This window comes from Varanus komodoensis, unplaced genomic scaffold (assembly GCF_004798865.1).
Source record: "Varanus komodoensis strain SLA01 unplaced genomic scaffold, ASM479886v1 scaffold20_1, whole genome shotgun sequence".
NCBI lineage: Eukaryota > Metazoa > Chordata > Lepidosauria > Squamata > Varanidae > Varanus > Varanus komodoensis.
The window spans coordinates 13,788,528-13,813,494 of NW_025335587.1; the positions used below are offsets into that span (position 1 = coordinate 13,788,528).

The 24,967-nt window shown below is 46.9% G+C and overlaps 1 protein-coding gene across 2 annotated transcripts in view; it reads left to right on the top strand.

Annotated features, from left to right (window-relative positions):
• Positions 1 to 24,967, top strand: part of AUTS2 (activator of transcription and developmental regulator AUTS2) — a 709,751-nt gene that overhangs the window by 127,776 nt on the left and 557,008 nt on the right. For both annotated transcript variants that reach the window (XM_044430464.1, XM_044430465.1), the window contains exon 2: positions 1,933 to 2,142. In XM_044430464.1, the coding sequence (XP_044286399.1) occupies positions 1,933 to 2,142 (210 nt within the window). The remainder of the gene's footprint in view (positions 1 to 1,932; positions 2,143 to 24,967) is intronic.

The following is a 24,967-nucleotide window of genomic DNA, read 5'->3' on the forward strand; positions in this document are numbered from 1 at the left end:
CTCATTTGGCTTCCCCTGCAAACCAGCCACCATCCTCGTGGCCCTTTGCTGCACCGATCTATGTCCCTCTTGTAACGAGGGGCCCAGGACTGAGCACAAGACTCCTGTTGTGGGTGCACCAGAGTTGGATAGAGTGGCAGCAATACCTCTCTCAATCTAGAAGCCACACTTCTGGCTATGCATCCACGGGTGGTGTTTGCCCTCTTGACCACCGCATCACACGGCTGGCTCATGTTCAGCCTGCAGCCAAGCAGCACTCCGAGGTCCCTTTCACAAGTGCTGCTCCCCAGCCACTTGTCCCCTCACCTGTACTTATGACGCCCATTACTGTGCCCCAATTGCAAGACTTTGCACTTGTCTGCACCTTCAAGAAGAAAAGAGCTGGCATGCCCCATGATTCAAGGGGGCTTGTTTTGTTCATGAGAACTGGCCCATGCTCTGGCCAGGCAGACTGCAACCACCTAGAGGCTGCAGTCTGACCAACCTCTCGCTCCACATAGCGCTCTATTTGTTTTCCTGGGATTTGCATTGCTTCCCCTCTTTTCTTTTGCTCCACTGGGTAAATCCTGATTTATCTCTTACTGTTCTTCTTTGTTTGCTCATGTACTTCTGTCAGGGAGGTGCTATTATAATGTGCTTTTTGCCTGCAGAATGGAAGGGTGGGATCTGGGCAGGAAACTGCCGAATGATTCACTCCTGTTTACTTCTGAGTAGCCATGTGGAAACCTGTTGAAAGTGTTATCCAGTGAGTCCAGCTTACTTCTCAATAGACATTGAGGCTTGTGTGCTTTTCTTGTGAGTAGACCTTCAGGGGGTTGGTATATGAAATACTCTTGGTCTTCTTTGCTTCTGTGTAGACATGTAATGGCTTGTTCTGCTTACTCCTATGTAGACTTCAAAATAGAAAATACATTTTACCTGCCATGGTCTGGCTTAAATTCAACCATAGATGGGTCATGGCCCTGCGACCTTTCCCCAGTCTGGAATTTGGCCTCTTTGATTGAAAAAAAAAGTCCCACCCTTGATTTAAATTATCGTCTTCTATCCAGAGTTGTATCGATACATATAACTTAGTGAATGCACATTTTGAAAATCATTTGCTTTCTTTGGAATGGTTTGGGTGATGTTGACCATTAAAAATACTTTATGATCTGAACTTGAGATCAAGTGATGCGCACTCTTCTACAGATACAAACATGCATCCTCCTCCTCCTCATCATCATTTCTGTTCTGCCCATTGCCGAAGCTCTCGGGGCGGTTTACAACAATAAGCATTGAGTCCTACACTCGGTCTCCCATCCATATTCTAACCCAGCCGGACCCTGCTTAGCTTCCAAGATGAGGCAGGATCAGCCACTGCAGGCCATAGGGAAGCCATCTATGCTTCCACAGCTCCATCGTATCCATCCGCCAGGAACCCTGTGAGGTGGGTTGGGCTGAAAGTCTGTAGCTGCCCCAAAGCCCCTCAGGGGGCTGCGTGGCCCAGTGTAACCTGGCACTCCTCCATCCCATCCCAGCACTCTAACCACTGCACCCTACTGGCTCTCGGCCACATCTCTGGCTGCCTAAATTGTATTTTGAAGAAGTATACAGGCAGGGATAATGACTAGATCTAGTGTAATACGGAGGCGAGGAGGGACTGCAGATGAAGGCTTTTGAAAATGTGCAGCTGGGAGGTACGACGATCATTTATTTATTTAGACGTACGTATGAACACTTCTCTACTACCTGACACCCGATGCTACTTTGGCACTTGCACCACCCAGAAAGCCTCGTGAGCAGCTTTGCTTGCTATAGATGGGCCCCCCAAAACGGGTGTGGGGAAAGGGACCAAGCGGTCAAGGAAGCAACATGGACTTGCCACTCAAAACTTCCCCAGCTGCTGATCTGCAGGCTTCTAAAAAGCCTTCTCTTTCTGCCCCCTTTGCACAGAAGGACGTAGCAGTGAGACCTCATGACCCTGTGGAAAAGCACCAGGATCCCCTGGTGAAGAAGAAGCGGGAGGTGCTTACTAATGGATTGCCCTGTGGCCGGAAAAAGGGCAGGCGGTACCATCACCGCTGCAGTTCGGACCGGGAGAACGACCGCAACTTTTGCCAACACCTCAGGAAAAGAAAGAAATTCTTGAAAGGGCTTCGACAGGTAGGAAATAACTATATACTTTGCCAGGTATTGGGGCTGGAAACATCTCTTTCCCCCATTGCATTCCTCTATTACTTTCTTCCATTACTTTTGGGATACCTCTTTGAAGGGTATGTGAAACCAAAGTAGCAAACCATTTCGAGAACAGGCTTGTGGGGAATTTGGCTCATTCCTGGTGCATGTGAGAACTGGACAGGTCTTGCTTGGTTTGCTTTAGTTCCCACTGTTGATATGACTCCGACAGGGCAGGGTGTGCGTGTCCTTGTTTTCCTGGATGAGCTTCTACACAATGGCGAAAGCTTGAAGGAATGTGACTCTATTTTTATTTATATTCCATCTGTTCCCTGTGTTGGGACTCGAGGTGGCTTGCAATATCAAGTGCTTTTACACTTAAGACAATAATAGAAATATGCACATTAAAAATGTAATTAAGTCTGCTAGGATGATAAAATAATATACAATGCCAAGCTTGAACCACAAGTCAAAATGGCACAGGGAATAGAATAGCCTGGCAGAATCTCACAGGTCCAGGCTGTTCTCCAAGATCTGTGGGAAGAGGGAAGTGTTTGCCTGCCTCCAAAAGCATACTGGGGATTGTGCCAATCCTTGGGAAAGGAGTTCCAGAGCCTTGGGGTAGCTACCGTGAGGGCCATCTCCATGTTTCCACCAAGCATGCCCGTGATGGAGGTGGGACCGCGGGGAGGGCCTCCCTGGAAGGGTACGGACGGACTCATGGAGGAGAGTGTAGTCTTTCACATACCCTGGACTCAAGATGCGTAGGAGCTTGTGTGTCAGAAACCAGGCAGCTGCTTTCTGTTCTTCCCTGCAAGGGTTGGAGGCCACTGGCCCATTTCCACTGCCTCAGGGGAGGTCTTCTGTTGCTCCTTTCTTCTCCCTCCTCTCCTCCTTTGTAGGAGCTGCTAACTGTCAGCAGGAGCTGTCTTGTTTTGGCTTGTCACTTACTTTAGAAGCTGGTTGGCTGTGGGAGCTGGGCTGCTGAAGAAGCTTTGGGGTGGGGAGTCTGGAGAAAGGCTGCTTTTGGCTGGAACTTGGCGAGGGGTGTGTTGGAGAGGAAAATGGAGTCGTGGTCAGCCAGTCTGCTGGAGGCCAAGAGCTGTCATGGGCTAGCTTGCAGGGATGCATTGAATGGCTGCTGGCGATGGAGGACAATGCAATAGGGGATGTGGGAGAGAGCAGGAGAGCTGGTCTTGGAAGCAGCACCTGGAGTCCCGCTTGAAGATTGCTGCAGGTCACCAAAGCCTTCTGCAGTCCAGCTGGTGAAGAGTCCATAGCAGCCCTGTGTGTCTGCTTCTGCAAGAACTGTGACGCTGTGTTGGGTTACGAAGACCCAGCCTGTGTCAACATGGACAATCTACTCCCCTTCTCGGGCAAAGTGTCCATCCTTGTTCTGCCCTCCCTGGGGAATCTGGTCCTCCAGGTGTTTGGCTCCTTCAACCCCAGCATAGCCAATGGTCAAGGGAAATAGGTGCTGGGGTCTAACAGCATTGGAGGGTCAGGGGGTCTTCTAGAACAATCACAGCTGCTGTTTCCTGTTTGCCTGTTTAGCTTGGCACAGATTTGCCACCTGACTCTAGCTGCCCCATACGTCCTCCAAACCTAACTGAGAAGCCTCTTTCATTTCTTCTGTCCATCATGATTGAAGGAAGTTATGCTGAGCCCTCATCTGATGGCCCTGTGCTTTTTTTTCTGATCCTAAAAAAAGAGAAAGCCATAAAGATAGAAGGGGAACCTCCTTTGTCGTGCCCTTGTGGCTTGGAAAGCCAGCAGCATCCTGGCGCATTGCTCAGCAGCAGCGTGTGAAGCGTTGTTCGTGGCGATATCGGCAATAATTATCTGCAATAATTTAGCACACGCTGTCAGAAAACCCGCTTCTGCTCCATGCCACAGCGAGTTTCAGCAGCCCACCAATGAGCCTGCCTGTCAAAATGAGTGACACATGTCCTCAGACCCTTCTGCGGTGCGCTGTCCCGTCTTTTCCACTGTCTTTGCCCGCTCTTCCATGCCGTGCACCGCGGAAAGGGCCCCTTGGTGCTGACTCATTCATCTTTTGCCACCAAGTCAAAGCTCTCCTGGAAGAATAAGCGTTAGACGGGTGACTATCGCTGTGGCTGTTCTTAATTCCTTTTATTTATTTGATACTTTTTAGCTGCCTTACAAGGATGCGCTGGGAACATGGCTGCTCTATTTTCATACTCTCCTGAACGTTTGCGCGCGTGCGCGCACACACACACACACACTGGATCGTTTCATTTCCTACAGACTTTTCAGCCTTCCCCCAACATGCATTTGGCAAATAGTCTAAAAGGCATAAAGTTGGTATGGCCTCTACACATCTGCTAGCTCTCGAAAAACACAGTTCTGCCCATGTTTCAATAGAAAGAAAGAAAGAAAGAAAGAAAGAAAGAAAGAAAGAAAGAAAGAAAGGCCTGCAGTGTAGAGCATCCCTCAGCCAGAACTCCAAGAAGTTCTCTGTTTTCCAAACAGATGGAGGAAGCCAGTGCTACAATCTCTTGAACGCGGGTGACCTCTTTCAGATGTTGGTTGAGGGCAGTGTATGGGAAACAGATCTAGGGGCTTGTAGTCCATGACCTTGACAAAAGCGAGCTGTGAGAAGGGGCAGTGACAAAGAGCTAGTGCAATTATGGGTTGGATCAGTAGAACGCAGCATGGTATCCAGAGGATGAGAAAGAATGGCACCACTTTGCCCTGTGTTGGTGAGGTTTACCTGGACTACAGGACTACAGGTGAGGTTTACCTGGAGTACAGGACTAGCTGTGGGTACTGAAGGGAGCTGGCGAATTGGAGCCTGTCCATGAGACGGCTGCAAAGGAGGGATGTGGGAGGCATCCGGTTTGGAGGTGGGAAGCCACCGGATTGCTCCAGCTCAGCTTTCCAGACTCCAGTTCCTTTCCTCTTTTAAAAATGCTGCATGCTGAGCAACCGTGTGGGCGTCTGGCAGGAAGCGAATTCCAGCAAGATTCTGCTTCCCCACACGCAACCTGCAGGCTCTGCATATTTTCATTGATGCACCTCGCATGTTTTGCACAATGAATTGCTTACTTTGCAAAAAATGACTAGCATTCCCGGACTTGATCTCCGCTTGGCTCATTTTTTGTCCAGGGCCAAGCATGGGAAAGAAATCTGGCAAACACAAGGTTCTGGATTCTGGCTGATCTTTGCATTGCTTACAGGGAGAAGGAAAGGGTAAATTAGTCTGGGCAAGAAGAGATTAAGAGGTGCTGTTATAATCTTCTAATATTTTGAGGGTTGGCACATAGATGATGGAGAATTGGGCTCCATCTGCTTCTCCAGATGGTGGGACCATACTAAAAGGTTAGAAGTACAGGAAAGGAAATGTCAGCTGAGCATTAGGAAGAACTCTCAAACAGCATGAGTTGTTCAGAACAGACTGTTTCTGATGGACTCTTCTTCCGAAGACGCTTTTAAGTCGAGCCTGGATGGCCACCAGGCATGGAAGCCGGAACAGTCAAGAAACAGAGAAACACTGAGGTCCTTCTAACTCTTGGATTCTCTGAGTTGAGCCAGAACATGCCATAAAACTTTTAATGAGCTAGTTCAATGGCTATTCATAGTACAGAGTTGCAATTATTCAGCGTGATGGTATGGTGAATGATTTTAACTAGGCTAGAAAAATGATCAGTGCTTGCTTTTAAAAGAAGGTGCCTGATATGATACAGTTCGTTGAGGTGAAATGCTGGATTCTCATAACTTAATTAGCATGGTCAAGAAAGATATGTTTTCCTTTCCAACACTGAGGGGGAGCAGTGGAGGTTGGAGAATCTATGAATTCTTTGGAACTTTTTGCAAAAGGAGGTGGAAAGAGAAGGTCTCCTGGAACAATAGAAGATTATTTTATAATTATAATTTATAATTATTTATACATTGTAATTATTTCATAGAGGCACATTCACCAAGTATTCAGTGATGCACCAAATAAAATGCTAGAATTTCCTGGAACCATTTGGGGTCAGGATTATTCTGGGAGCCTGTGCTTTTTCAGTTTCTCTTTAAACAACTTATGCTAGATTTTCCTCCTCCATTGCCATGAACTCTGATCTGAAATTGCTGGATCCACACCTCTCGGACACAATTTAGAGTCAGAACTTAGCAATGCACTGGATAAAATAATGATTTAACACTTCTCAGGATGTTATCATGTAATTCAAGGGACTTAATGTCTCAAAATAGGCATTTAAATACCATTTTGAAGAAAGAGATAACACCTTTTCAAATATGTATTTTGAGACAATTACAATTCACACCGTTTTGTGGCAGAATCATATTAGGTACGGATGTTTGTAAATTTGAATTATACTGAAATGGGAGAACTAATGCTGATACGGGTCAAAAAGCATTTCCAGTGTCACATGCTTCAAAACAGCATAATTGCTCATCTCTCTGCCATAGAGGCAAGGCAGCTGCAGAGGCTAGTATTCTTCTGAACAGGTTTTCCTTTTGTGTCGTTGCCACGGGAAAAACTACTGCCATGCCAAACCTGTCTTGCACACTTTTACCCTTCAGATTCGATCTGATTGCTATCAAAGCTTCAAATTGCTTTTGAAAGGCAATCCAAAGGTTAAGAAAATTAAGAGAAAGTCTCTGGTTAGTTTCCTGCATCTTGCGCTTGTGCTGCTGATGAGGGAGCTAAGGTGTGTTGCTGGGGTTTACCTTTCTCAGTTCAAGCATCTCTCTTTCCGGCAGCATGTACGTTCCTTCACATCTTGCACCTGAATTAAAGTCCAGGGAAGAGATCATGGGGAGGAGAAGAAATTAGGCAAGGCCCTTGGTTAGGCTGGACATGCAGATGGTGGGCATGTCGTGAGCGGAGCCAGCTGGAGCTGGGGGTCAGACTAGATGGCCCAGGAGACCCCTTCTGACTTGCTCTGCTTCTATGTTACTTCATGGTACTTAGATAAGCTCAGAATGCAGTGGCGTGTGATGGGGAGCTGGCCTTGTGTCTCCACTCGCCCATGAAGCTCACTGGGAGACTTTGCAGCAGTCAGTCACTCCCTGCCTAACCTACCTCACAGGGTTGTTGTTGTGAGGATAAAATGGAAGCTTGTGAGCTGTCTTGGGTTCCTTGCAAGAGGAAAAAGGTGGGTTATAAATGCAATGGAAAGAAAATTGTGTGATAAGAACAGCCTTAAAATAAATGAATGGCACAAGGCACAGAAGAAGACAGTGTGGTGTAGTGGTTAAGAGCGTGGGACTGGGACTCAGAGGATCTGGGTTCTAGTCCCCGCTCAGCCATGGAGCCCACTGGGTGACTTTGGGCCAGTCACAGACTCTCAGCCCAACCCACCTCACAGGGTTGTTGTTGTGGGGATAAGATGGAGGAGGCGATGTAAGCTGCCTTGAGCCCTTTGTAGGAAAAAGGCAGGATATAAAAAATCAAAAATAAAAATCAAAAAAAAAAAAGAAGAGGAAGAGATATGGCAGCCTTTTCATGGAGGAAGTATAGGTTCAGGAAATTGGAGGACAGGCATAACTAGATTCCCCTGTTCCCTGGAGCTGATCACGAGGCTGCTGCACTCATGCAGCATGGTGCTGATGAGCGTGGACCTGAAACTGCAGTGGGTGCTCTTGCTGTGCCCATGGCAAACGACCCCAAAGCTGCTAGGAAAAACCTAGTTCTCTCCCCTTGGGCAAACTGGATCAAATGGCCCTTCCAATTTCACCATTTAAAACCAGGGTGAAAACTTTTGGAAGAAACATAGAATCACAGAAGAGTAGAGTTGGAAGGGGCCAAGAAGGCCATTGCGTCCAACCCCCTGCTGGTGCAGGACACCAGTTTACACCATCCCACTCAGACGGCTGCCCAGGTTCTCCCTGAATGCCTCCAGTGTGGGAGAGCCCCCCACCTCTCCAGGCAGCCGGTTCCACTGCCATATTGCTCTGTCAGTGAGGAAGCGTTTCCCGAAGACCAGCCTGAATCTGGGCTGTTGCAACTTGAATTGACTATTCCATGTCCTGTGCTCTGGCATCAGCGAGAAGAGATCTTGACCTTCCTCTTTGTGACAACCTTTGAAGTTCTTACAGAGGGAGATCATATCCCCCCTCAGCCTTCTCTTCTCAAGGCTAAACATGCCCAGTTCCCCCAGTGTCTCCTCACAGGGCAGTGTTTCCAAACCCTGGATCATTTTTGTTGCTCTCTGCTGGACCCTTTCTATTTTTTCTGCATCTTTCTTAAATCATGGTGCCCAGAACTGGACGCAGTATCCCAGATGAGCTCAGACTAGTGAGGAGTAGAGGGGAACTCCTTCTCATGATGTGGAAGTCTGTCAATGCATTCCAAAATAGCATTTGCCCTTTTGGTGGCTGCACCACCTTGTTGGCTCATATTTAGCCTGTTGTCCACAATTACTCTGAGATCTTTTTCTTTTTCAGTTCCGTGAACTCATGAGCTCAGCCATAGCTAAGCAGAAAAGCTGTTGGGGAGCTGCTCCACCGCACCAACCCGGTGGGCCAGCCGCTTCAGTTTCCCTGCCTGAGGCCGTTTGCGCACAACTGTGGAATAGCTGCCTTCGGAAAGAAGGCCACGCTGCAATTTCACAAGCTGAGTCTGTTGGTGCCCCTTAAACTTTCAGCATGTGCCATTCCCTTTCTGACACAGCATTTAATCACTGATCTTTTGAATTCGAGGCTGTGAGAGAAGATGGGAAGTTTAGGCCATTCTGGACAGGAATAGAAGGCCAGCCATTACACAGACGGAAAGAGAAATCTGGGGTGCTCCCTTTGTGCAGCTGTCTGACGATGTCGCTTTTAATAAACTGCGACAGCAGACTCCAGAGAGGAGTGTTCACCTACCGCTGATGATGGAGGTCTTCCAAATGCACAGTTAATCATTCAGGAATTCGGTCCTCAAAGGGACAAAGGCAGCATGTAAAGGCACCAGCGCAAGTGGGAGGTTTTGCTGAAAAGGCATTCTAGCACCGATCCAGCTCACCCCTTTCCTCTTGCTTCCCCCGCAGGGTAGCAGCTGGTTCTGCAGAAACAGCCAGCAGGAACGAGGAAAGAAAGAGGCAGATTCCCTCCCTCTATTCTCCTGGGGCAAGAGGGACATTTCCTGGGGTGGGAGGGGGGATTTATTCCAAGCCATGTCAGTTTGGGTTGAGGCCGGATGCTTGGCGGCCACTGCCAGAACCTGCAAGATCTTTACTGATACAATTCCATATTACTGCCCATAACCCAGGCAATTGTGCCCATACATTTCTCTTGGTGGTGGGTTATAACGACATCTCCCCCTCCCCAGTTTTTAATGCATGGGTCTTTTAAAATTCTGCTTTTTCAGTTAATGTGAACATGCTATTTGGCAGTTGTATCTTTCCTGCTTTGTATTCTTATTTTTACTGTTTTTCTGAAATCAAGCTTTGTGCACTTCAAAAAATTACTTCGTGGTTTGTTCTTTGTGGTTCCATTTGTTCCATTTGATTTTTTTCATCTCATCAACTAAAAGCATGTCATTAGTTCTATTACAATTTGTCATAATTTGTATTTAGGAGATTCTACATGGGTAGTATGAACTTTGTATAATGGGATATATACCGGCAAGGTGTCCGGTTTGTTAGAAATTGGTGCTGTCGCAATTTTTGGTGTAGATTTTTTGGCATAATTGTTGGAATTTTGTTCTTATGTGTCTTATCTTTGGTTTGCTTCCAAATTGTCTTCCAAAGAAAGAAAAGAAACTTCTCTTTTGCTTTGTTTACTTAACTAGTGAGTGGATGTTTGAACTATGCTGTTTACAATATACCTGAAGAAGGAGTGAAAATAGATTCTGTTACCATCTCGTTCCTTTAGCATTCAACAGATTCAGCAGCTCTGTATTCCAGTTAAGGATGGAATAAATATTTTGGCGTGTGCCACTTTTGCATATGTTCATTCATAAGTCTGTTCTGTTCATGCACAAACCCACAGATTAAAAAGAGTGAGTGGAATTTTGCATTATTTTTGAATGCACGTTTTCATAAAATGTATAATTTTGTTGGTCAGAATGCCAAGTACCAGATGGGCCAGAGGGTGAGCTCAACGTTGTACGTCCTTAGGGGGGAGGTGCTGGAAAACTGGACTGAGCGACATTATATTGTAAGCCGTCCTGAGGCTTTTTTGAGATTAGGACGGCATATAAATATTTTAAATAAGTAAATAAATGATAAATTGTTGGTTCCCTTTTGAGAAGTTCGGCTGAGGTCAGGAAGGCACCTGTATGGATCCATTGGCCACGTGTTCACCTTCTCGCTTTGCTGGAGATGGGCCCGTGGCAAAGCTTCTTCTCCCTTCCTCTTGGATATTTACCTTTTTCACTTGAATGTTTCTGGGAAGCAATTAAATCGGACCTTTCCAGATGAAGCAAGTCTCTTTTCTCCTCCCAGCCCTCCCAAATACTAATGATGGACCAGAGGGGTTACCATCAGACTGAAATTAGACTTTGCAATCATGTTGGTTACCTTGATCAGTTTTGGAATGGAAAATATGAGCCGGTGAGAAAAGCTTTTCACTGATGGAGGAAGTGAGATTTAGTAACATAGAAATTGAGCAAGTCAGAAGGGGTCTTCCAGGCCATCTAATCTGACCCTCATCTCCAACTGGCTCCACTCATGACATGCCCACCATGTGCAATTAATTACAGGAATTATTAAATATGGGGAAATTTTTAGGAATACATTTATTCTGCTATTGCTTAGAGAGATCTGTTCAGTTATTCAGCAGCCTATAAATTTGAAAAAATAAATGAACTATACCATCTAGTCAAAGATACTACTAGATTCCAATTAGATGCATGCATCTACAAGCATAAAGTGTGTGCACACAGATATATACCCACAGAGATAACTTGCAGGGTTGGTTGATGAAATAGAGCCGTGGTCTTCTTCTGGCCATTCAGCCCATCATAAGTGGGCAGGGTCTATTGGCCCATCTTCTGTGATTTGCCACTCTCTCCATCAGCAGGGAGAGTGTTTGTGATCATTCTGTGGAGGTGTGTGAATGAGTTCGCCTCTGTCTGTCATTGGTACTAACCAATGACAGGCAATGGACAATGACAATTTATTTATGTATGTATTTTTCAATTTATATCCTGCCTTTTTCCTACAAAGGGCTCAAGGCAGCTTACATCATTCTGCTCCTCCATCTTATCCCCACAACAACCCTATGAGGTAGACTGGGCTGAGTCTGTGACTGGCCCAAAGTCACCCCGATGGCTCCATGGCTGAGTGGGGACTCAAACCCAGATCGTCTGAGTCCCAGTCCCAACTCTTAACCACAACATCACACTGGCTCTCAGTAGACAATAGACAAGTGGTACCAACCAATGAGAGACCAATAGAATGCCTGCACAAGCATCACCTGCAGAAGACCACGTGGTTAGTAGTTCCTGTGGTGTCCACCAACACGATATGAGATGACAGGTACATGAAAGTGCAGGAAGGACCACTTCTTCTGACAGCATGGGCCACCCACAGTCCTTATGCGAGAATTAATGTAAGGAATAAGGACCATCCGTGACAGCCCAGCCACTGAGGCTGCTCAAGTGCCACCTTTATGTTCCACATGCCCAGTGCTCCCGCCTCCTGCTGGGAGCGCCTGAGCAGTTTGGTTGCGCCCATTCCCTCTCATCGGAATGCATTGCCCATGTTTTTTAAGCCACCTGTCTAAGCCATTAATTGGCTCAACGCAGCTGCCCCGATCAGTCTTGCAAAAATCAATGGGGTCCGTGAGGCTTTACATGTCATTTAGGATCTGTTGAAGGAGGTGGTTGTGAAAGTTAAACTGAATATGCAGTTTAAATTCTGCGTTAATCTCTTTCTTGAGGACGGGATGCTTCATAATCAGGTACATCCCTGCCCTCATATTTTTTGCTGGCCTTCCCTCGTTAGGTTGCTTTTTGTGTGTTGGGAGTAAGCAAAGCACTATCTGTTCTTCCCTGAAATCAACAACTTTGCTTTTTTTTTCATTCTGCATGAAGGCAAATTGCATTATTTACGGAGTGTAAATAAAAGGAGAGAATGTGCCTCCTTTTGACCAGGGCTTTTTCTGCAGCTTGGACAGGACGATAAAGTTGTATTTCTTGGTGTCTTGCTTCCTCTCCACTGTGGTATCACTGACAAATTGAAACCACCCGAAGGAATTTCCCACGCTTGTGATGGCACCCAGAAGTGTTAATCTCTTGCGTTGTATTTATTTGCTCGACTGAGTCTTAGATTTGCATCCCACCTTTCGTGTTGTTGCACTTCCTCGGTAAGCTACATTATCTTGACTGAGCGGAACTTTTCTAGCTGGTGGCTGATTCATAACAACCTGCTCAGGTTGGTATTTCTGAACTAGCAACAACCACAACAAAATTGCAGGAAGTGATTGTTCTTAATTTTTTGCACCCCAAGAGCAAGGACAAGGTGGGGCTCCCCGTTTTCATGTATGGAAGAGGGGAAGTTGAATCCTCCTTGACAGCCAGTGGGGGGTGGGGGTGGGGAGGTGGGCCTAGGAGAAGCTGGCTTCTAGTCCTCACTCAGCTATGAGGTTCCTTGGGTGGTTTGGAGCCAGTCCCTGTCTCTCAGCCTAACCAACCTCACAGGGTGGTTGTGGTGAGGATAACATGGAGTCAAGTGAGCCAGCTTGGACCCCTCATGGGCTGAAGCAAGATTCCATATAGCATGAAGGGCCTGATCATGCCTCATCTTGGAAGCTAAGCAGGGTCAGGCCTGTTTGGAATCTGGATGGGGGACTTCAATGTTGTGAACCACCCAGAGAGCTTCGGATATGGGTGGTATAGAAATAATGATGATGATGATGATGATGATGACGATGCAACCTAATCAAACCCATTGTCCTTGGAGAGAGGAGAGCCGCCTTTCTCTTAGCTTAGAGCTGTGCTTTCCAAACACCCCTTGAAGAATAGGAGAAGAGCCATCACAGAGCTGAAAAACATCTTTGGCATTATTCTTCGCCCCAGTTGTATCTCCTTTCCTTTCTCCACTATCAAGCGGCACAGTAATGGCGCTGTGGCACAAGGCCGGTCATACATCTGGTTTTGGTCCCTTGAGATATTTGGGAGCAGTGATTCCTGGGACTGATGGGCACTAAAGTCCGAAGCACCCGAGTCAATCAGGTTGAAACAGGCAAGGAATAGTTGACGGAAAGGCGGGGCGTAAAATGCACCAAAATATGGCATAACATAAAAGCTTGACACTTCTCAGTCTCTCTCTCTGGCTTTACTCCGTATTGTGTTTTCTTGGACTTTCTCTAGATCTGCATTATTAAACTTTACTCTAACCATTTTTGCTATCTGCTGCCTCTGGAAGGAAAGCATGTTCAGTTGGCGAAGTATAAAATAAATTCTGAGAGGAGACAACTGGGGTAAGGTAATAAAAATATTAATTTCTTTAAACAAAAGGTAATAGATGGTGGGGAAGAACGTTATTTTCTCAGGTGCAGCTGTTAAATTTACAGCCTGGTGTTTTTGTTGATGAAAAGATTATGATTTTCCATCTTTAAAACTTGGCATTGGCAGTGTTGGAAATGAACTTTTTACATTAGCGCTCCATAAATATTGAAAATGGTCCCCTCCAACATCTTGCTTTAAAATAACAATACACTCTGGTATAATTATTGCCCCGTGCTCTTATGGAATACTAGAGCTTCCAGTAGATATGTTATTTCCACAAGCCATAAAGAAAGTAACGATAGTCCTGTGCGTTGTTCCAGAACCACTCGTAAAACATTTCCTGCAAAGAGAATAATAATCACAATAATCTAAGCCTGGAAGTCCTCAGTGTTGGAATCATTTCATACCTACTAATATTTCCCTGCTGCCGGGAACATGGCTTGTCCCTTTCCAAAGAGGGTCATGCAGTGCTGGGGAAGGGACTCTGTACAGCCCTCTTTTGCATTTAATATCTATTTTTAGATTGGATTAGTGGCTTGCTGCTGGTTTATTGTTTTATTAGAAACATAGAAACAGAGCGAGTCAGAAGGGGCCTCCTGGGCCATCTAGTCTGACCCCCGGCTCACGACATGCCCACCATGTGCCTTTCCTTACTGTTTACTGCCTTATTGGTTATTGTTATTGGTCATATTGTGTTTATTTTCTTCCTGTTTCCTGTTTATAGGATTGCATTTAGAATGCACTTTAATTGTACTTTTGTTTCTTCTTGTCATTTATTTTTATCTGTGTTTTAAACATGTTTATATTGCACATTGTGAGCTGTCCAGAGAGCCTTTGGCTAGGAGGCGGCATACACATGCAATAAATAAATGAATAAATAGGTGACTTACCTGTCACCTGACGACATCACAAGAGACCCCCTGGGGGGGGTGAAATGGAACATTCCATGTTACAAGGCTTGGACCAAGTGGCATTTTACAGTACTGAAAATCAGATGATGAGCATTGCTTCTGCTGCCTGTTGTCTGTGAAAAGGCTGCACCAAGGGCTACTTAACTTCCTTTGATTGTTTGTCCCCGAACTCTTTTTGGTAGCACACACATCTGACAAATAAATAAATAAATAAATAAATAAATAAATAAATAAATAGCAGCCATTGTTAAGGGCCACACGGTCTGTGATTCTGAGGGGTGGAAGTGGATTAAGCGGGCAGAAGACTCGGTGACCAAGTGACGATTCACAGGGTGAACCAGCCTTCCTTGGGAGAAGAACTGGGCCCAGGAGATTTATGTGGCAGGGGGCGGGTGGTGTTCCTTGACCCTGGAAGCAGACAGAGGGCGAGAGGAGCAGAGTGAGGGACCTGCAGACCCAATTCCCAGTGCTGGTCCAGAGAGGAAGCTCTCTCCTCCCTTCCAGTTCCCACCAGAAGCCCAGCCAACTTGATTCAAATCACTATTTTTCGCTTCTTGAAGGCCCGACTGGGACAGCTGTGACCCCTGGACAGCACAGGTAAAGCTCAGGGAGGATGGGAGGTGTTTTCCGAAGCTCCTGAAGAGCACCAAGTTGGAGGGAAGGCTCCTAAACAGGTGAAGTTCCCCAGAAGAGAACGTCAAGGGACAGAAGCTCTGCTTTTGCCACCCCTGAGCGAGAGCTGGAGAGTTTCTCTTTTCAGTGCTCTCCCCAATTTCCCTACCGGCAAACAGGGCCGGGAATGTCCCTGAATGTCCATTTGAGCACGGTTCTGCTGTTTCGTGACCTTCCTTTCCCTGGCAGCATCCATTACGAAATGCTGTAAATTAGCTGAACCAAACCCTGTCCAGCAAGTCCGAGCTGATTTCTCCTGGCAATTTGTCAGCTGTAACTGGCTGGCTACATTGTTCGGGAGGGGAAGAGATGCAGCTACTAGAATTTAATTTGTAAACCATAAACCTTGTGCTTGTGGCCATTAAGAAAATGGCTGCATTTTCCTGCTTCCTGATGTTATTCAATTACTTACTCAGCCTTTTGTATTCAGCATAAACTGTATGCTTAGCTCGGTGACCTTTGAAGACACTCGGAATAGCAAGAGGGAAACGAGCAATTTCAGGGGAGGGGGGAGTCAAAACTTTGAAAGCAGGCCGTCGTCATCAGCTGTCTTTCTGAGCTCTTGTAAATTCTTCCTGCCGTGGCTTATTGTCCACCGTACTTGTGCTGGGGTATATTTCAGCCAGGGAGCGTGGCTGCGTTGTTTTCGCTGCTTCATTCAAACTCTGGCTCTATTTGAACCACCAAGCGCATCACTTTTCTTCCCAAGAGCTACTGGCTGGTGTGTCCAAGGATTACTGAAGGGACATGGCGGAAAAAGTGATCTTGAGGCAAACAAGATGGGTTTGGGGGTTTGGAAATCGAGTTTTATGAAGGGTGGTAAAAAGAGCACGGTGCTTTTGCCTCAGAGGCAAAAGCTCTTGATGTGCGGACTGGCTTCGAATACCTGAAGGCTGCCAGATGAGGGGAGCAGACTCTGAACCTTGGTGGATCAGGCCCAGCCTGGTTAGACCCACAAGCTGCCTCCAACATTGGCCATCCAAATGCATCTGGGGCCCAAATGCCCCCTCCTGTCTTTGCAGCTGGAATCCCAATGCATGCAGAGTCTGATTCAGAAGCTTGATGGTACTGACAATGGCATGAACTGCTCCTTTCCGTCTGGCTCCAAGAATGCAAACTATCTTCTGGAATAGTTCCTTTATTGAGACTCCACAGACAAAAGGGCAGTTTGAGCACCAAACAGCTGTTGACCAAAGCTGGAAAGAGAAGCGGCTGCTCATGGGAAGAATTCAGTCAAAACAGGGCACTTTTCCACGCTCCCTTCCTTTCAGTAAAACTTCTGCCTTCACCTTGGGGGTGGGAGAGCAAGATGGTGCAAATCACAAAGTCCCTCTGAGAAAGCATCTTTTTTCTCTTCATTGGGTGAAGGACTGGGTTTGGCACCCACTCCCCTCCCGAGACCCCTTCCTTCCCTTCCAAAACGGGCTAATTCTCACGCTTGGCATGAGAAACTTGACTGGGCACAGTTGAAGGAGCTTTGAAGGCTCTGCTTCTCCTGCTCTTTAGGATCCTCGATGACTCCTGCTGCACAGTGTGCGGGAGACGGGCCTGCTCGTTACATGGAGCAGCCACATGAAGCTCATTCGACAAATGCACCCAACCCTCTTCCAAGGCAGCCTCGATGGGTTATCTTTCCATATCGTGCAGAACAGGATGATGTGTCCTTGCCGTAACGGCATTCTTGTGACATTTCTGCCTTTGCATGCCGAGTAGTCCTCTTATTTCCTAGACATGCCACGTGAGGTTTGGAGCACGACCAAGGACTTGGGCAGCCCAGGGACTCCAACCGGAGACGTGGGTGGAGGGAGCCCTGGGGGGTTTTATTAGGGATGGTTATGAAGTCTCACCTCATTGCAGAAGACCCTGATGCTGGGGACGATTGAAGGCAAAAGGCGAAGGGGACGGCAGAGGTTGAGGTGGCTGGATGGAGTCACTGGGGAAGGTAGGTGTGGGCTTGGGTGGACTCCGAGGGATGGTGGAGGACAGGAGAGCCTGGAGGAAGGTTGTCCATGGGGTTGTGAAGGGTCGGGCACGACTTGCTGACTGAACAACAACAACATGGAGTCTTACATTGCCCTTAAACGTATCTGGAATATAAATCTTGAGCAGGGAGAGATACGCTGGGCAGTGGGCCCATCTCTTGCTTGTTGCGTAGGAGTTGGAGCGAATGGGAGACCTGGTCCTTGACTCAGTAAAGAGGCAACAGGGGAAATGCGCTGCCCAGGTAGAGGGTCACAGGTGTTCCCACCAACTTGCCCTCAAGCAGCAAGCGCTTCCCTGGAGGTGGGACCAGGAGCTGTGCTGCAAGAGAAGGGCAGAGGGAGAGTTTCCAGTTGGGATTCAGCTCTTGTCATGGGCAGAGGCTGCTCCCTCAGCCTCAATAGAAGGCTGTTTAGAATTCAGGCTGTTCTGGCATCTGTTAAATTGCAGTAAAATGGTGCATTTCCCCCCCTGAGTTTGATAACGAAAAGGAAAAAAGGAAGGGAGCAGCTTATGACAGTAGGCTAATGTCTCCTCTAAAGTATACAATGGCAGAAGATTGGCAGAAGAACGATGGGAGAAGAGCGACGTGGACTTGTCTGAGTTATCTAAGCAACCATGGAGTTGTCTCACGACTACAGGCTTAAGCACCTGGATGTGGAAGGGTGCAAATGGGGTGGGAATTATCCAACAGTTGGGGAAACTACCCTCACACTTTCTGATGCAAGTGAGGCTTCTGATGCCACCCAGAAGCATATCTGGAAACTGTGGGAAAATTGAGAGTTCTTGTACGTCTTTGCTCACATGCTTTTTGGCTGTCAAAGCGAGCCTGAAGCGCTTGCCTCTGTCTGTCCCTGCTTTGCTTGTGTAAAGTCAAGCTTCTGAATCACATCTCTAGGGAAATGGACGAGGATAAGGACCTGACCCACAAGTGGAATACACCAGGCAGTGTATCTGCAAATATCGCTTGAGTTAGGAAATCGTCTTAGCTCACCTTGTTTGCATCCCCAGCTGCAAACGGAGGTGCATTTCTGTTGGATACACCTGCCCATTCCCAAACTTGCAGTTGTCTTCAAAAATGCACATTCTTGCTTTATCCAATGTAGGAACAGTTTGCACTTCTGAAAAATGCACTTTTTGCCCACGTAAATGAACTGAAAGAGGTCACCAGCAAGAATGGGAGCGTGCTGAACCAAGCTTCAGTGTGCATTTTGGTGAGCTTGAACAAGGTTGTTTCTCCCATTCCTAGGTCCCTCGTTTAATAAACTTGGCAACTTGGCAGTCTTCTCATGAAGGGGAGAAATCAACCAGGGGGATTGTAATGAAAGACATGTGGACTTGGATATTTACTTTATATCCAGATGCATCGACTTGCATCAGGCTTGAAAATAATCACACTGAAGTGAGGTGTAATTGCTACCTTATGGCGTACCTCTTAGAGAAAGATTATGAAAAATAACCAAGACAGATGTTAGCTCTTGGTGCCATAACTTCCACCCAGTTTGCAATCTCCCACTTCTAGGCAAGGTACTCAAACCTGGCCTTATCCAAAATATATGCAACACCTGGGACAAAACGCTAAATTAAATCCAAAATGTTTTAATGCATGTATTGATCATCTGTTTTGGCCAAAGTCAAATGTTGTATCAATATCATATATTGTGGCCAATGGCCAAAGCTGCCTGCTTCACAAAAATTATGAGCTGCAAATACACAGCTTCTTAAATTAGGGGGCGGTTTCTGTGAGCATCACCAAAAGAAGCAAAACATAACACAGAAAAAAAATACAACTTTCTTGCAGTAAATAGAATGGATCCAGTTGCAGGAGGTCTTAATGAGACGTGAATCCATGAGAAATATGTAAGATAATAAAAACATATACAAGTTTCAACATAAAAAATAATAGGTGTTCTAGGATTTCTGGATATGTCAGAAAGCAACTCAGACCTTGTTTCTGGGAATTAGCTGCTGGATCTGTAGTTGGCATGGAAAGCACCCCACTTGCAACTCCCCGAGGGCATCGAAGTGATCTTGGGGAAGGGTTTGAGAGGACGGAGAAGGGACCATTTCCACCAAGGTTCAACACAGCCCTTCCGCCTCTTTCTTTCCCCCTCGGAAGCAGCACACAGTGAGGCAACCAAGACTGGTGGTCCAGCTGCCTTGAAGATCAAGAAGAACATGGAGGTGATCTTTGACGCGGTGTTTTTCCCAGTCTGCATCCAGTGATCAACTGGGTTCAGAGGGCCACAGGCTCCCTGTTAGACTGTACCCTGGGATCAAGGACTTGATAAAAGAAACCCCAAACAAATCATGTGTCACCAGAGGCCTGGGAGAAGGGGACCGTGCTGGTGCCAAGTGGATGCCTATGAACCCCATAAATGCTTTGCTGGGGGTCACTGACACCCTCAGAATTAAAGCACGTCAGGATGTAATCATGAACTTGCTGACGCCTCCAGAAATCCTAGTTGGTTCCAAGTGACATTTTGTAGAGCGTGTATAATCTAGAAATGGTTTGCAAAATTTGGGAAGATGCATTTTCCATGATGCCTAGCATCTGCCCCAGGCCTCTGCACTCCAGTGCTGAGACATATGAAACAACAACTTTTTAATTTAGAGAATGTGTCCTGGAAGATCTCCAGATCCTGCATGCTAGCTGTAAAAATCTGCTAAAAGGAGAAGGACATTGTCTTTTGGTTTTTTATTTGAAAGCAGTTTTCTGTAACATCCCCCTGCTCCAAACTGGGTGCTCCAAAATATGCTAAGTATTCCTTTGAATGCCAATGATTGTTTAAATGTGTTTGTGATCCTTCTGAGCAAAGAAAGCAACTCACAGGAGAATCTTCTTAGGTTTTAGCCCCCTCTGCAGTTGAAGACACAAAACTGCTCATCCCATTTCCCCTCCTCTCTTCTAAAAGCAACTTTCTCCTTCTACAATCTCCTTCCTTACTAAAATGGGATGGGAAGCACAGGAATGGATATCCTCACTTTTTGCAACAGGAGTTTAGGAAATGCACTTCGCTATTTGGCATGGCGACGCCTGCAGAAATACTGATGGGGTTTGGGGCTGGAAATCTTCCAAGTTCTACCAACGTGTCCAGCCCTGCTGGGTCAGGCCAGAAAAGCTCCCTTCCTTGGAACCCTCTTGGCTATCGTGGCCAGCTGAGCTCCCCCTGAAGGCCAAGAAGTGTGCCAACCAAATTGCGCCCTGGATTTGCAGTGGCAGCCTGCCTTTGAAAGGCGAGGTTCCAACAGCCACCGACAAGCTGATCTTTCATGAGGGGGTGTCACAGGGAGGTGGGTAGAGACCTGTTCTCCCCTGCAGAGGAGGGCAGGACAAGCTCCAACAGAGCAAAGCTCCAGGAACCAAGGTTCAGTTTGGATGCCAGGAAGCACTTCCCGACAGTTAGGACCCATATGGTATGGAATGGGCTTCCATGGGAGGTGGTTGAAGCCCCAACAGTGAAGGTATTCAAGGATAGGCTGGACATGCACATGGTAGGGATGTCGTGAGTAGAGCCGGCTGGAGCCGGGGGTCAGGCTAGATGACCTAGGAGGCCCCTTCTGACTCGCTCTGTTTCTCTGTTTCCATGATTGAGTCTAATCCCCTTTTAAAGCCACCTAAGCAATGGAGGCTCCTGTGGCACTCTGTGACAAAGTTCTTTTTAAGCTAATGCTCCAGGGTTGGGACTGGTTCTAAGGAGGCCTGAGCTCAAATCCCCCCTTGCCATGGAGTCTGTGGCATGGTCCTGGGCCAGCCTGAAAAGCCTGATTCCCAGCCTAACATGTTGTCTAGATAAAAGGAAGATGAGGGTGGCCCTGAGAAACGTGGAGGAAAAGCAGAGTGCAAACATACTAAGAAGGAAGGAATAAATACAATATCCATCTTGAACACTCGTTTACATCCATTTGGACCACCAAATCCAAATCCCAGTGTTATGAGAAAGACAGAAAAAGTTTTCTCCTCCTTTTTCTGTCTTATTCCTGGTTACCAAAGTAATTTGGGCACCTGCAGAACTGCATTAAACACAGTGCTGGCTCCAGTGCCTCCTGCACAAAAGAGTCGGCTACTCCAAGGTTTAACTTGCAGAGAGTTAAATTATGAGGCATGAAAGGAAAAGAAGGAAAGAAACGAGATTCGCCACTTTTGTACAAAATAGTCAAGGCAATCCTGTGACAGCATTTTAGCAAGTAGCATCACAGAGTGATATGAATTACCATGATACTCTCGAGCGACTCACACTAGCACCATAGAAACAGAGTGAGTCAGAAGGGGTCTCCTGGGTCATCTAGGCTGACCCCTGGCTCCAGCCAGCTCCGCTCACGACATGCCCACCATGTGCATGTCTAGCCTGTCCTTGAACACTCCCACCAAGGGGGCCTCAGCCACCTCCCGTGGAAGCCCATTTCACACCCTCGGGGTCAGGAAGTAGCATACAAATTGAACCTTGGTTCCCTGAGCTTTGCTCCACTGGAACGCATCCTGCCCTCCATTGCAGGGGAAAAAAGGTGACCACCCACCTCTGTGTGACACGTGATGTTTGCAAAAGTCAAAACTAGAAACCTCACTAGGGCAGCTGCTTCCCATGGGCTTTGCTAACAGAGGCCGTTGGAGTCTGTGTTGGCACTGAACCTGCTTCTCTGCAAAACTACAACTGTCCCTTGCAAAAGGGCCATTTTTACCTTTGATTGGAGCATATTTTATTAATTTAATTGATTGAACGCTGCTGGCTGTAATACCCTTGCCGTCTTCCCTCCACCGTTTGACCATTATTGCATCTGACGGGTGAATGAAGCAAGCCGGGTCCTGCGGGGTGGAGTGGATGTTTTGACCAAGATGAGGTCTGGGCACATACTGCCTTGGTTAGATGTGGCTTTTGCAAAATTCCATTTCTGGGAATAATTTGCAGCTTCAGGAAGAATGCATCCTGTGAGATCCTACATGGACTGTGTATTTTAGTGCATGGGACAAGTCGGGAAGGAATAGCCCCCTTTCCAAATCCGTGCCTTTTGTAAGTTATCAGTTTCAACTGGGACTGATGCATTGCCTTGTTGGATCAAACCAAAGACCTATCTAATCTAACTTTCTGTCTCTGTTGGGAATGGGAGAGGCAGTTATTCTTGGCATCCTCTTTGCATGAAGACTGGGAGGGCTGAGAAAGGAGTGTGGACCTACAGATGGTGGAGGAGAGCTGGGTTAGCTCAAGGTCAGCATCTCCAGGTGTTAAGACAGACCTTGGGAACTGACAAGATTTGGAAGTGCAAAGATAGGACATGGCCGTAGAATCATAGAATATTAGATTTGGAAGGGGCCATGAAGGCCATTGGGTCCAGCCCCCTGCTGTTGCAGGACACCATGTTACACCATCCCACTCAGGTGACTGCCCAGTTTCTTTTTAAAAGTCCCCAGTGGGGGAGAGCCCCCCACCTCTCCAGGCAGCTGGTCCCACTGTTCTATTGCTCTGATTATGGGGAAGCTTCTCCTGATGTCCAGCCTGAATCTGGGTTGCCGCAACTTGAATGGATAATTCTGTGTCCTACACTCTGGTATGAGGAAAAAGAGATCTTGACTTTCCTCTTTGCATCAGCCTTTGAGATACTTATATAGGGCTATCATAGTCTTTGACTCTGCAATGTGGCTACCCGACTAGAATATCTGCATAGATTTAAGAGGGACACACCCAGCAGGGTGGAGACTGCGGTAACTGAAAAGATGGTTTTGGGAAGTCGTTTCTAGTTCGGGATCAATGGATCACTCTGCTCATGCACAGAGACTCTTCTTCTGGTGGGTGTACTTTGCTAGCTGTACATTGGCACTAAAGTACTAGAGTGTTCTTATGCAGACAGAGTGCCTTTGTTGGAAAGGAATAAGGCGGAATCTCGCTTCCGGCAGTCTTCAGTGATCACTTTTACGGGGTTGCTCAGAAACACACCTCCCTTATTGATGTTTTCCAACTTCTAGCCAATGTTATCAATGGGAATTTCTTTTGTAAAAACAAGTTTGGCACCTGCTCCCCTCCATCTTGATGCAAGAAGCAAATGTGTGCTTTGTTAGAAATACTTTCCACTTGTCTTGGGGCTCATGAAATCTGCATCTTTTTCTGTCTAGCCGTGAAGTTTACTGCCTTCCTTCTAGAGAACAAGCATGCCAGGGTAAGGGGCCGTTTCCCGATGTGTCAGTTTTCCGGGTGTGCGCATTTGTTTGCATGTTTGCTGCCGTAACGGACCCCTCTGCACCCAGTCCTCATTCCTGGCCACCAATGAGAAATAAGGTCTGACTGAGCATCGCCTGCCCACCGCCTGGGGCAGAGCCTTCACTTTGGCGCTTCCCTCACCGTGGAATTTTCCGCCTCTGCATATCAGGGAGTCACCGGCTTTATTTTCTTTCTAGTGCCTGCTGAAATTTTTATTTCAACAAGCCTCTGCTAACTAACCAGCCATCATTTTATCAGCATCCAGTTATTTCCATAACTTTTGTAATGCTTTGCTTCTCTTGCTTTGCTGAGGCTCCCTCTGTGAGGGTGTTCAAGGATAGGCTGGACATGTTGTGAGCAGAGCCAGCTGGAGCCGGGGGTCAGACTAGATGGCCCGGGAGACCCCTTCTGACTCGCTCTGCTTCTATGTTTCTTTATGTTTATTGCTTCACTGCTCTCACATCTGTTCACATCTGGAGTGATACCTAAATGTGAACAGAACAGCAGAGTTGGAAGGGGTCCAGAAATCTATTGAGTCCAACCCCCTGCTCAGCGCCCACATGGGGTCACCCATCCAAGCGCAGCCCACACCTTTCCTGCTTAGCAAAGGCTAGCAGGCGAGCTCAATGAATAGCTATGCATATAATTCTAATTATCCAGGTAATTCAGAACTTCAAAATCCAGGTGAGTCCTCTTAAAGAAACAATAGCAAAAGATGATTTGGCAGGCATGTCGTGAGTGGAGCCGGCTGAAGCTGGGGGTCAGACTAGATGACCCGGGAGACCCCTTCTGACTCACTCTGTTCCTATGTTTCTATGATTTGTTTGCTGCTTATGGGTTTGCACCATGTTCATGTAGAGGTGATATGGCACATGCTGTGTACAATCTATGCACAAAGGTGGTGCTTAGTGTAGAAACTCCAGTTCCCCTCCCTGTCCTTCCTATACTCACACTTAATAGTCATTTCATTAAAGTCTTTGCTTGTTATTTGTATCAACTGTGACTCCAGGCAAACATCTTCAAAAGCCACGCCTGGATGTGTAGTTCAGGCTAAAAGTTCTTTGTTACAAATGCATGCAAAATCAGAGTTCTTTTATTTGGTGGCATTTCTGAAATGTTTTACAGTTTTGGAAATGGTGCAGGAGCCTTTTCAGGGCTCAGAAACAGACCGTTCGAGTACCTGTGGTGAATCAGAGTGTCTTTCTCTGGTCAGGTGAAGATGCCAAGATCAGACCAGCATCTGGCTCTCTTGTGCTCAGCAGACGTCTTTCCATGCTCGGCCCCGACTAGGGGGCGAGCCGAGCTGAGAGCAGGGCTGCAAATGCTCAGGAATGCCAGTGGGCTGATCCTTTGCATGGAGAAAGCAAAGCAGGCGCTCTTTAGTGCAAAGAGCGCGAACTGCGAGGAGCCTGCAAGCCGCATGCACGGCAGGCAGTATACAAATCAGCCTTGTGGGCCCACTGAAACTTCCTGCAGGGCATCCATAGAAACACTTGACGTGAAGGGCACTTAGGACAGGGAGAAAGCGGCATCTGGAAATCTCACAGATTCTCACCCCAAACTGGATTTCCTCTCACATCAATAGCTGTTACAAGGCTCACTGGCCTAATGTTCTTGGGACCTGTGATGCATCGTGTGGCTTTTTGCTTTTA